We start from the raw sequence: 14,026 nt of genomic DNA on the forward strand, positions 1-14,026 counted from the left end.
GAGCCCCCCGGTGTTACCACCAACCTGCCCCAAACCCCTGTCTGCCCATCTATATAATGTTCTGGTGGGACTCTGGGTTCTAGAGGTAATAATAACTCTTAAAAGGCTATCATTCTATGACAATTAGAGAATACCCAAGTGAGAACTATGCTGATTTCCAGGCCCTTCCCACATGAGGAAAGGAGCCACCCCTGTTCTGGTCACGCCACTACACCCTCCTGGTTTCGCTACAGCAGACTGGTGATGGAGAGCCGGAAGCCAGGGTTCCTGTCCTCTGCGGGTTTGGAACTGGTCCCTGGCCAGGCCGCAAACAGGGCTAACACGGGGATGCCATTTTCCTTCATTTCCACCCGGTTCAGCGTCACGATGACCTCCCAACCCCCACTACGGCATCACCTTCAATTCAGCCTGGTCTCAAGTTCCACTTTATAACCTTTCCAGCCCGTGCATTTCAAACAGACTTCTTCAAAATTCAATAACCAATGAATTTTGCTGCTACATATGAACACAGTTAAGTTCTCTTTAATAACCTAAACTGACCAAGACAGCTATTCATCCTTCAATTCAAGTGGTTCAATATGAATATTTAATCAACAGCAACAGATATTTAAATAATTTTCTGTAAAGAAGTTTATCTGCTTTGAGTTTTTTATTTTCTTCTAAAAATAAGAGATCTCCAGCGTGGGGCAAAAGTAGGCTTACAGTTGTGAATACACAAAACACAGTTTATTCTTGTATTATTACTTACCAATTATTGTATTATTTTCCACATAAAAAACTATAAAGCTACTTTTGCCCTACCCTGTCTATCCTAAAGCAAGTATGATATTTTGAGAATTGTTCTAGAGATGTTAAAGATATTTCAAAAGACAAAAATAAAGTTTTACGGATATTTAAAATATACATAATACAGCCCTGACCAGACAGCTTGGTTGGTTAGAGCACTGTCCAGAAAAGCAGAGGTTCCTGGCTGATCCCTGGTCAGGGCACACATAGGAACAGAGTGATGTACCTGTCTCCCCCCACCCTTCCTCTCTAAAATCAATAAAATAAACATAAAAAATATGCATTAATATATTCCTTTTCAGATTTACATGTAGAATGTAATTAATAAGTTTTCAGGAATACTAAATTAATTCATTTAAAAAGGTTATGCTGGTTATTTAAATTTACAAATGATTATCTAATTTTCAATGAATTTGAAGAAAGAAACAGATCTTCTTCAAGCTCAGAAGCCTACAGAGTCACTGTCAACATCAGCAGTTCAGGCAGTTCTTATGACATCATATACTAAAGCTTATTTTGTACATCACATTTTTAGAAGTCAACACATCAACGGATACAACCAGGAGGTCATCGTCTATGGCTAGACCTGCGGGTCGAGCCACAACACCTGCCCACCACACAAGATAACACAAACTACCCAGAAACACAGCTTTGTCTTTCTTTCTATAAAATAACATGCTCAGAGCCCCAATCTTGGACTCCCACTTTCTGCCCCAGCTGGGAAATGAGGATACTCTGGGGGTTTCGGGGCAATGGCCGAGCTCGGAGGCAGAAGTAGATTGGGGCCAGGACCCCTTTCTTCTATCTGTCGTTCCCACCAGGGTTTCTTCCTTGTGTTTTTAATGAGTGAGAAACTCTTCAAATATTAAAGAATCATTTTTGCACAGTTTTACTCCAGTGTGCCTAGAACGAACTACAGCGTTCCGTAAAGTTATGGTGCACTTTTGACCGGTCACAGAAAAGCAACAAAAGATGATAGAAATGTGAAATCTGCACCAAATAAAAGGAAAACCCTCCCAGTTTCTGTAGGATGATGTGGCAGCATGTGCGTATGCGCAGATGATGATGTAACACTGTGTATACAGCGGAGCAGCCCACGGCCATGCCAGTTGACATGTGGACGGTATAGAGGAAAGTTCAGTGTGTTCTGTGGCTCACTAAATTCGATCCATGATCAAAGTGCAACATGAATATCGGCGCGTTTTTAACAAAGCGCCACCACATAGAAATAACATTACTCGGTGGGATAAGCAGTTGAAGAAAACCGGCAGTTTGGTGGAGAAACCCCGTTCTGGTAGGCCATCAGTCAGTGACGAGTCTGTAGAGGCTATACGGGATAGCTACCTAAGGAGCCCTAAAAAATCTGTGCGTGAGCCCACATCGAACTGCACTGAATAGGTATAAAACTGGGAGAGTTTTCCTTTTATTTGGTGCAGATTTCACATTTCTATCATCTTTTGTTGCTTTCCTGTGACCGGTCAAAAGTGCACCATGACTTTACGGACACACTGTATTATCATTTTATTATATTTTCTAAAGACACTTGAGCAGTAGAGTTAACCTTACAGCCCCAGACCAGTCCCACCTGCTCCCCGAATAGGCCCTGCCTGCAAACATCACTGCGGGATGGATGCATTCACTTCATTTTTCACACTTTCCATGCAGGAATACAAGAATGTATTATCTGTGTGGACCTTTAACATGTTTAAAATGATATATATTCAATGAATTCTGCAACCTTGTTTACACTGTTTTTGAGACTTATCCATAGAGAGATCTACGTGATTTCCTCAGTGCTGCAATGCTATTCCATTACGGTATTAATACATAGATGTTATACGAAAATGCTTTCAGTGTGTCACTCCCAGAACGCTGCAGTTACGTTGGAAGCCTCCCAGTGCTGAGCATGAGTCTCTCCCAGGTGTTTTCTCTTATGCAGATGCACCAAAGAGAACCTAGGCACCAGATGACCTTCTTTCTGTGTTACAAGATCATCACAGGACCTCCACGTGGCTGTTCTGCATGCACACACACATGCATACATGCAGACACCCAAACACGCGCCCCAAATACGTCCTTGCAATCACACCCACACACACACCCCAGCAGCCACGGTTCCTCTCCCAGATTTTTGGCAACTGCTGACAAAGTAAAAGTTGTTACTTTTTGTCAATCTCAAGAATGAAATGGTATTTCATTTTTTATTTCATCTAGCCATAAAAATTAAAATGTTTAACACATTTTTCTGATAGATTGCCATACACAATCTGTTTATTGGAAGGGGGGAAACTAACATTTCAGTTACAAGATGGGTTAAATTATAACACAGCCTGGGAATCTACTCACTAGAAATAATATTGTTTCAACTGTAAAATGATACAGCCTTTTTTTTTTTAAAGGAACTCTATAACAAAATATTTTCAAATATAAAGTTATAAAATGGAGAATTCCTTTCTTGGCAAGAAAATGAGTTAAAAATATACGTAGTCTGAACTGCTATAACCAGTAAAAGGAAAAGAATTCTCAAGTTATATAAGCATATTTCCATAATTAATAATCATATTCTATTAAAATAGCTTAAATTATGAAAGCATATGGCCCTGGCTGGTTGGCTCTGTGGATAGAGCATCAGCCCAGCATGGGGACATCGTGGGTTCAGACTCTAGTCAGGGCACACATGAGAAGCAACCACCTGCCTCTCCTTCCCTCCCTCTCCCCGTCTTGTAGCCAGCGGCTTGTTTGAATCGAGCATTGGCCCCAGATGAGGGTTGCCAGGTGGATCCTGATTGGGGCGCATGCAGGAGTCTGTCTCTCTATCTCTCCTCCTCTCATTAAAAAAAAAAATTATAAAAGCATAAAGTTTAGTGTTTCCTTGAAAATAATTTTAACCAAACATTTTAAAGTTTTCAAAACCTAATGTTTTAAGAGTTACTGTTTTGCCCACCATACTACAAATATTTTGTTTATTGATATTGCCAAAAGGGTCCCTAGAACATGGCCACCTGGACTGCTGCACCTTCACGGGCTGGCACGAATGAGGGCAGGTGCTACCCAGATGCTGCCCACAAGGGGCGTCAGTGGGCACTGGAGTAGCCAGACAGCTTTCTCCTCAGCTCGCAAGCACCCAGGCACTTCCTTCCTGGGCTACCACCGCAGCCACACCCGGCCTGCAGACAGGCTGCTCATCAGCCAGCCACGTACACTGGGGAGAAACTGGCTCTGCAGGGAGCTCCTGCGTGGGTCCCAGCTGGGCTGTGCCCCGGTCCGAGGGCTGCCCTATGGCCGTATCAGCTGGCTCAGCCCAGAACCTGCATCCCAGGTGACTTCCACACCACTTGGCTGTGCAGCAGCCCCTCTGCTCTTTGCTCAGCATCTAACTGAACAACAGTCATCACCTCATGCCCAGGAGCAAGGTTTCTGTGTCAGTACCATGCTTTAAATGTCCTTTGGGTTAAAATAGAGGAAAAGGAGAGAGAACAAGCTGATGCCTCCGCACCATGTTCCCCATGAGGGCAGCCGTCTGAGGGGACGAACTGACATTCCACCACTTCCTCCTGCAACTGGGCTCCCCTCCTCACCACTGTGGAAAGGCCAGTCTAATTTACCCACCGTGTGTGCGGGCGCAGTTTGGACTTATCCGCTGTGTGTGTGCATTTGGGAGGGTATGGTTACATCTCAAATATTACAAAGTAACAGCTTTCAGCCACACATCACCACTAAATTTTCATTTTCCCATCTCAGACCTGTAAAGCTGAGAGACAATATTAAAACAGAGGGAAAATGACACGCATCACAGGAGAATGCCCTCTCACCAGTGCGAGAGGACAATGCAGGAAGCAATGTTCCCGGTTAAAGCCAGAGCATGTGGAGACAGGCCCTGCCTCCAGGAGCCTTAGAGCTCTTCAGGAAAAAGACAGGTTTATGTCAGTAGTTAATCAACAGGTATTACAGCTCCCCATCAAAAAGGTGCCAGGTTACAAAAGATGGCATTAGAAACTGACAAGAATGTCCCAGCTACAAAAAACTGAAGTTACACAATAGCACGGAGAAGATTACCACGTCTCAAAGCATTACATGCATGGACACGGGGGCAGAAAAGTGTACCCTTGGCCCTGGCTAGTTGGCTCAGTGGTGGAGCATCAGCCTAGAGTGTGGAAGTCCTGGGTTTGATTCCCAGTCAGGGCACACAGGAGGAGCAATCATCTGCTTCTCCACCCTTCTCTCTCCCCTGCTCTCTCTCTCTCTTCTCCTCCCATACCCATGGCTCAATTGATTTGAGTGCATCAGCCCCAGGCACTGAGGATGGTTCCATGGAGTCTCCGCCTCAGGTGCTGAAAATAGCTCAGTTGCAAGCATGGCTCCAGATGGGCAGAGCATCAGCTCCAGAAGGTGGCTGCCAGGTGGACCCTGGTGGGGGCACATGCGGGAGTCTGTCTTTCTATCTCCCCTTCTCTCACTTGGAAAAGAAGGGGAAAAAATAATTTAAAAAACATTTTTAAAGTGTACTCTCAGGTAGAGATGGTGTTTTTATCAGTGAGCATGTATTATTTGTATAATAAAAACCTTTCAATTTGAAAAGGCAGGAAGCATGAGGAAGTGCAGACGGATTCATAGAGAGAGGACAGAAAAAAGGGCACAGTTGAGCTAGGATCCAAGGTCAGGTCTGTGCAGGGGATGGGCAGGGAGCAGGCTGTCAGGAAGGGTGTGCGGGCACCTGGGTGGTAGGGGAAGGCTGGCTGAGCCCCACTGCCACTTGGCTGGAAAAAAGACCCAAGGAAAAACCCTGAGAAACAAAGGTGAGAAGACCGGCCAGGCCAGGAGCTCAGACAGCTGAGGTGCAGGTTGGGGCAGGGCCTTCAGTGACAGGCACAGCACCCTCGACAGACGCATTCCAGCAGTGGGAGGCCACAGGAAGGAAGGGAGTGAGAGGAGAGACTGACCAGGACACGCGAAGTCGAGATCACCGACAACACCGAACGTCAGTACGGCTGGGGAAGGACTGGGTGCAAAATGGTACAGCCATTCGTATTCGACACGTGACTAGTTTCCACTCCTCAGCGTTTGCCCAAAGCTCGGAAACAAATGTGTGTGCAAAATCTCGAACAGTGTTACAGCCATGAGCCAACAATCACAAGCAACCCAGGAGGCCGTCACAACTAAAACTGCACACAGGATTTACTGTCCAAACCTCTGCACCGGGGCTCTTGCCTTCAGGGCCTGTGGGTACAAAGGCTGTGAGCTCAGTGCATTTCTTCTGAGGAAATAAAGCTTTCTGAGTCTCAAAGACTGTGATGGTCAACTTATCTGTTAGTTTGCCACGGCGTTTACTATTCCCCAGTTATCCGATCGAACACCATCCGCGGGGCTCCTCTGGAAGGTCTTTGTGGATATGGGGAACACCGACAGTCACAGACTTACAGTAAAGGAAAACACCCAGACAAACCATCTAACCAGCTGAAGGCTGGACAGCAAAACCTGAGTTTCCCCTGAGAAGGAATTCTGCCTGACGGCAGCTCCTGCCTATTTCTAGCCTGCCGCCTGCCCAGCAAATCTCAGACCTGCCAGCCCCACATCACACAGGTGTCCTCTTGAAACAAACCTCTTTCATACACGTGGCATGCTTCCCACCAGCTCTGCCTTCTGGAGAACTCTGGCTGACACAGGGGTCCGGAGACACAGCAGACCAAAAAAAAAAAAAGAGCGATATAGGTAGCCAGGAGCAGGACGGTGCAGGGAGCAGAGACCGGAAGCAGAGCCAGGACGAGAACCCCAGTGGGGAGAGAGGGGCGGGGCCCGCAGCAGGGTGCAGCAGGACACAGGGGCACGGAGGCGAGTCTACGCCAGAACTCCAGCAGGAGCAGACGGGGAGGGAACTGGACGCTGGCTCTGGCCTCGTCTCGGGATGTCACGGGTTCTCAGCCCAGGAAGTGGCAACACTCGGGTGCTGGCCTGCTCCTGAATCCCCAGCAGGTGGGCCTGAGGGCATGGTGAACTAGCCCCACAGGGATGGAGCGCACGGCAGACAGCGAGGCCAGTGCTGCCCTTGGACGCCTCTATCCTGGCCTGGGCCACGGTTTCCTCCTCGGGGCCAGCCCATCCTTACTACCTGACCCTCCACAGTGAGAACCAGCTCCTGCTCCTTCCCAGTCACTCCAGAAAGACCAACTCACCACACATGCTGTGGACCACTGCCCTGGGCTCCCAGACGAGCGGCGTGGGAGCATCTGGGCCTTTGCCAACTGCCCCTAAGAAAGTGCCCATAGCAACCACTGAATCAAATGACATTCCGGCCCTGGCAGGCTGGCTCAGTGGTAGAGCGTCGGCCTGCGTGCAGGAGTCCCGGGTTCGATTCCCGGCCAGGGCACACAGGAGAAGCGCCCATCTGCTTCTCCACCCCTCCCCCCTCTCCTTCCTCTCTGTCTCTATCTTCCCCTCCCGCAGCCGAGGCTCCGTTGGAGCAAAGTTGGCCAGGGCGCTGAGGATGGCTCCATGGCCTCTGCCTCAGGCGCTAGAATGGCTCTGGATGCAACAGAGCAACGCCCCAAGATGGGCAGAGCATCGCCCCCTGGTGGGCATGCCGGGTGGATCCCGGTCGGGCACATGTGGGAGTCTGACTGACTGCCTCCCCGTTTCCAACTTCAGAAAAATACAAATAAATAAATAAATAAAATAAAATGACATTCCCGTGTGTTGCTCATGGGGCTCCTCAAGCTAATGAAATACTAACAAATAACCCAAAGTAAAAGCTCAAGTTAGTACAACACTGCTTAAAACTATCCTTAAAACTCCTGAACAAAAAACAAAACAAACAAAAAAACCCCTCCTGAACCAGAAGCAAAAGGGAGCTGCTGCAGCAAACCTGCCGGTCAGGGCACAGGGCAGCGGCCAGAGGGCCCGGTCCTGCTCTCTCCACGTCCAGGTCCCCACCAGCCAGAACAGCGTGAACAGACAAACGGCTCCACGTGTGAAACTAGCTCTCTGGGAAAAGCAGGTGAAACATGTGAGCAGAGGGAGAGTGGGAGTCGGGTCATGGAGATGTCGCCACGTGCCTTCTCACACCTAAAACACAGCTGTGAGGCAGAAGGGACGGGGCCTCAGGAGCAGGAAAGGAGCCCAGAATGCCTAGGAGGCCTCACCGGGCCCAGCAGAACGACTGACACAGAGGGAGAAGCCCGCAGAGCCACAGAGGGGCAGCTCTGGAGTCCACCATCCACAGGGCAACCCAAACCAGCCCGGTCAGGAGGACGAGCGAGGTCTGGGCGCGCGGCCCGGGGCTCCCGATGGCAGGGCTTTCGGGAGCAGTCGGCAAAGGCAACTGGGGTGAGCAAGGCTGAGACAATGAGCTGAGGGGCATGCGGGTAAGACGAGGGGGCTGCAGGGAAGCCAGGCCCTGCCCGGAGGGACACAAAGTATTCTAAACGATGCCGAGAGCTCACACCAAAATATTTTAGTAGAGTCAAGGAACTATTATTTCCTGATTCTCCCAATTCCATTCCTTGGCTCACAATTAAAACTCAATAGGAAGGAAAAGGAGACAGGCAGTGTGTGGTCATAAGTAAGTTTACTTGGAGAGAAATTCAAAAATCAACACCAGAATAAAAGACTTCCATCATTTCCAAATTCAACGTTTGTGGGATTTTTTCATTATTATTTCTGCTTCGTCACATTAATAGAAAATGCCAGGGCTTGCTTACACTGAATTTTCATGCAAACAATCTGTGAATGCCAAGTATTGGCATCCGCAACCTACGCAGATAAGAAAGCGTGTGAGCACTGAGTCCCCCAGGGGGCTCTCCCTCCGTGGGCAGGGGGAAAGGGCATCTGAAGATAAGGAGCCGCACCATGATGTTCCAGGGCCAGAGAAACCAGAAGAGCTAGCCGGGGCCTGAGGCCTGCAGCAAGAGGAGGGAGAGATAAGGTGACCCGTCGTCCTCCTTCAGGGAGGACAGTCCCTCTTCTGTAAGTTCCATCCTCCCTTGAAAAGTGTCCTCCTACATGTCTTCCTTTTCGATATTGGAAGACTAATCTTTAAATGTCCGCATTCAATCGATGCAGTGTCGATCCACTGTGTGTGATTTGACATATTTGTATCTAAATGAGTACTTTTTTCTTACAATTATTATTAAAAATTAGTAGGTATGTAAGCATAATTACAATATAAAATATTACAAATGTTTTTATTATGCATTTACCATATTATAGTTTATTATTGTTGCAATGAATAAAATGTTTCTTTTATTTATGAAATTATTTTCTTCAATTTATTTTTGTCCTCCTTTTTCATTGTAAAAAAGTTGGACACCTTAGGGAGAGCTCAGCTGAGCCCTGGACAGGATGAAGGCCCAGGGCACAGGCAGCCAGCACGTGGCCATGTGCATGAGGCTCTGCAAAGCCAGGGGAGCCTCCATGAGCACCTGAAGGTCAGTCCCAGTCCAACAGAGGGAAGGGGTGTGAGCCCACCAGCCCGCGACATGCCAGACTTGCTCAGCCACATGGGAACCTGGCTTCCGGGGAAGGAGCAAGGATGGCTGGGTTCCTACCCAGCACTTACCAGTCACGGACGCACAGATGTGGAGGGGATGGAACACAGCAGGAATGCCAAGTGAGAGCCCCTGAGTTACAGTCGGCATTAAGAGATCACTTATTAGGGCCTCACTGTTGGAGTAAAAAGCTAATCTTACATAGGACAATTATGAGAAAAACCAGAACTAAGTAAACCTTAAACAGAACCTAAGCCCTAACATTGCACAAGGCCTCTTGGCACCCAGCCTGGCTGACACAGATAAAGTAGATACGACAGCTGGAACCACGCACATGGGACTTCATCCGTCCCTGCAAGCAATGTCTCCTTAAGACAAACCAGGCTCTCCGTCGCCTTTTCTCTCAGCAACATTACAACAAGCTGCACTGAAATGGGCTTGCTCAAACTTGATATCAAAGCTCCACACCAACGCAGCTTTACAATCAGCCAAGCATCCCACATCAATGCTTTAAAGGTGCGTATCTTTTTGATCCAGTAATTCCACATCTACGACTTTACCTAGGGAGGTAGCCAGCACGCTCAAATGCACGCTCGAAGGGCGTTCATCACATGTCACTCTTAGGTGGGAAACTGCAAACTGTGGGAACCCCGGGAAGAAGTGGCTCTAACTGATCCTCCCCGAATTCCAGTGAATGCAGAGAAACGCTGAGACCCAAAGAACTACTAAAAATACACACACGGCCTACTGGCGTGGAGACTCTTGCTCACACACTGAGGTGTGCGCTGCACCATGAGCCTTTAGATTGGAGTTTGTTTCCTTCTGCTCCCGTGTCGCTGGCCACACAGCAAGCACCTGGGAAGCACACCCACGGCCCCCAGCCCCCGGCCAGGAGGTGGATGGAATACAAGCGACCTGTGTTTTCTTCTTCACACTTTCCTACATTTCCTAAATTATTGCACAGAGCATGGATTAACTCAGCCACTGATGCAGTACGTGCGGACGGAGTGTATGACTGAGTTCTGAATGCCACGCCTCCCTCACCCACCGGGGGACTCCCAGGCGGGAGAGCTCTTCACGTGGGGCTTCCAGAGTTAACACAGGGCGTTCATACCGGAGACATTCACGAACACAAAACTTAACCCAGTTATCAACAATCTCGCATCCCCAAAGTCGGCACCCTTACCTTTTCCAGGACTAAGGTTCTGGTCTATGAAGACCTTTAGTTCCCCGTTGGCTTCTATTAGACCGGCCTGCAGAAAACAACAGTCATAATAAATACAATAGCTAACAGAGTGACAAAGTCAGTTGTTCACACACCATCCTTGTCAGAGGGTGGTATAAAATAACACATGAAAGAGACAACCTGGTCACCAATATGCAAACTACAGAAAGCCACGGAGGAAAACGCCCGGGTCCTCGGTGCAGTGAGCCACATGGGGCTGCCTTAGCCAGTCAGTTATTGATTTGGTCAGCATAAAAAAGATCCTTTGAAGATTTTAGCCTTTAAACCTGGCCCTTGAGCCTGGCCTGTGGTGGCGCAGTGGATTGAGCGCCGACCTGGAACGTCCAGTTTGCCAGTTTGAAACCATGAGCTTGCCCGGTCATGACGAGCAACCAATGAACAGCTAAAGTGAAGTATCTACTCTCTCTTCCCCCCCCCCCCAACCTCCTCTCTCTGTAAAGTTAATAAATAAAATCTTTAAAAATATTTTTTTAAAAAGCTTAGCCCTTGAGATGATAATGGAATACTGTTTTTATTTCTTAAACTGGCACATGTGTTTTAAAGGGTAATGTCCGAGGCTGGCAGAAGCGGCACTGCAGTGGAAGTAAAAATCCATTGGCTATCCTGAAAGCAAACCAGCGACTCGGCCTGAGAACAGAGCAAGGACCTCCGGGCTGGTCAGAGCCCCGAAATAAGACGGCTTCTTTTCATCAACCAGGTAGTCACCGAAGGTAGTTTTGAAGCAAACCTTGACAGCTGCATGCAGCTTTGGTTCAAATCTCCTGATGTCATATAACTGACTGCAAACTGTCAAAGACAAATGGTCATGACCAAAATAATTTATCTAGGTTCCCTGATCGTGATAACATTTTGCAAGTCCTTTCTGGAAGGAATGAGAACCTTGGGAATATATGAACTACAAAGGGCATCTGGTCAGCCAGGCGGCAGGTTGCTATAGCAAAGCACAATTGTTTTTCAATATCTGAGCAGTTAAAAGATCTTATAGAGAAAAATACCAGAGCAGGACAGGTCAACTAGCTCCCACATACAACTAATCTAAACCGGTACTGGTTTAGTTCCAGTACTGGTTCACAGCGCTCTTAAATGCCCAGGATACAACACAACAGATTTTCCCAAATAAAACCTGACTCCAAGCTTCCCCACAGCCCCAACCCAGCAACCAATACATTCCTTTTAATTCTGCTCTCTGAGAAGGTGACAGAAATCATTTACGGGCTTGAAGACCACCCCAGACCAGACACACACTCCGCCTGCTCCGGGCGACATGTGGGAGCAGACAGTACCCTCAGACATTTTTGCCTCCACCCCACCCAAAAGTGCCTGGCTCCCCGTGGGACTGCTCCCCTCATGAACAGTGGCTGGTGCAGGGGGGACTTGGTGGTACTAGCATCACTAGGCAAAGCCCTGCCTCATCCCGTTAAGAACACCACACAAGAACCACGCATTACAGAGTGGAATTCAGTAGAAAAATTGGTCAGACTCAAACCCACACAAACTAATCCAGATGTTCATGGAAAGGTCATCAGCGTCGTCACCCATTGCCCACCCAGAACCACGGCTTCAGCCTCCTTTCTCATAGTGGCACTTCTCTAAAACACAGCCACCTTCATGGAGCATAAGCCCCAAAGGACAACTGAAAAATCTAATCAAGGCCTCGCTGGTTGACAATGGTGAAGTGTGGCAAGAATCAACTAGGTATAATAAGAAATTACTGTCATCCTTCTTGAAAAAAAACAAACCTCGCTATTGATTCGATTACTGTGTGGCCCACCATGAGACAATCACTAAGCCCTGACACCTGGCCTGTCGCCGGTAGAGAGGACTGCCTCCTCTCCACATCTGCTCTGTTTCATTCCCAGGACACCCTCTCGCTGGCTGTCCCCCTGGGTGTGATTGAAGTGCCAGCCTCCATCACAGCTACCTGCAGGCCAGGGACAGAAGCACCAGCCCCACCTCCGCACAGCTTCTACAAGAATTACAGCATGACCTGCAGACCTTTCACATGTCCACACGAGGGTGACCACCAGGACTAAGAAAGTTCTGAGAGGTCCGTGGCGCTGAACTGCCAGTGCTCAAAGCAGGAAGGTCCCAGGCCAGCTGCAGAGTGGTGACTCCTCCACAGATCTGTCCACAATGATAGGGCTGGAGTAAACAAGATTTATGAGGGGTGCAAACCAAGATACCTCCACCTGTGGCCCATATCCAGCGGCCAAGCCACCTCAGCTCTGAGTCACCACTCTCCTTGGTACGGAGCCAGCACGCCTGGACTGCACTCTGCCCTGCTGGGCTTCTCCTCTCAGAATCGGAGGACTCCAGGCGCTTTAAGAGTCTGGGGAGTGAATAAGGTCCCTGACCTGTCTCATCTCCACTAGTTCTTCAGAGAGTAGGACAGTCCACGGCCATGTAACACACCACACCCTCAGGAACACAATTATCAGCATTGAGAACGTACTAAAATGAATCCCATTGTAGCTCTCCTTGGGATTCTCCAACATGAAGTCACTCTGACAGGTTTATGGTTCGTACAAAATTTCTATCACACAACCACAAACATCAAGCTGAAAAAACTATTTCGGTTAACCACTTGTTTTCTTCCTTACATCTCGTAGCCCAGAGGCTATCATCTTGCAGGTATTTGACAGCAAGCATCAAAACACAGGCTATTTTTTATTCTTTAAAAGGCATTACTGAAATTGCAATTAATTTTAAGATAAGTGTACTGTACTAGACTTATTTTCCTATAAAATCTTTACTTAAGATGCAAGCTCAGTTTCATGTAAGGAAACATCAAACTGCTAAATATACTTACATATAAACTAATAGCTAAGGCACTCATTTGCCCCTATCTAACCTTAATTTTTCTTAGAAAAACTATGTTCAGCCTTTTATGTTCATATTTAATGAAAATAAGTTGATTATTCTTATGTTAGCTAAAACTATCCTGTTAATAGTAGCAATAACAGTATATCATGTTCCCAAAACTCATAATGCTGCTAGAAAAGTTGAACCAATTGAAGATGAAAACTAAAAAAAAAAACCGAGTACAATTATTTTACTTACTTTAGAACAAACCTTACTAGTGCATACCACGGTCCAGGCTTTAGAAATACAACCCACTGTGATCCACAACAGCCCTAGAAGGGGGCCAGGCCACTGACTCTCCCCCACATTATGAATCACCTCATTGGTCTCCTTCTTCCCACCTCGTCCTTCCTCTTTTTTTTTTTTTTTTACAGAGAGTCAGAGAGAGGGATAGATAGGGTCAAACAGACAGGAACGGAGAGAGATGAGAAGCATCAATCATCAGTTTTTTGTTGCGACACCGTAGTTGTTCATTGATTGCTTTCTCATATGTGCCTTGACCACGGGCCTTCAGCAGACCAAGTGACCCCTTGCTCGAGCCAGCGACCTTGGGTCCAAGCTGGTGAGCTTTTTTTTTTTTGCTCAAGCCAGATGAGGCTGTGCTCAAGCTGGTGACCTCAGGGTCTCGAACATGGGTCACCTCCGCATCCCA

The 14,026-nt window shown here is 47.7% G+C and overlaps 1 protein-coding gene across 3 annotated transcripts in view; it reads right to left on the reverse strand.

Annotated features, from left to right (window-relative positions):
- The window catches only part of TFDP1 (transcription factor Dp-1), a 51,149-nt gene that overhangs the window by 17,075 nt on the left and 20,048 nt on the right, over positions 1-14,026 (reverse strand). For all 3 annotated transcript variants that reach the window (XM_066380495.1, XM_066380494.1, XM_066380496.1), the window contains exon 3: positions 10,453-10,519. In XM_066380495.1, coding sequence (XP_066236592.1) covers positions 10,453-10,519 — 67 coding nt within the window. The remainder of the gene's footprint in view (positions 1-10,452; positions 10,520-14,026) is intronic.

Source organism: Saccopteryx leptura, chromosome 4 (assembly GCF_036850995.1).
Source record: "Saccopteryx leptura isolate mSacLep1 chromosome 4, mSacLep1_pri_phased_curated, whole genome shotgun sequence".
In the NCBI taxonomy this organism is placed as follows: Eukaryota; Metazoa; Chordata; class Mammalia; order Chiroptera; family Emballonuridae; genus Saccopteryx; species Saccopteryx leptura.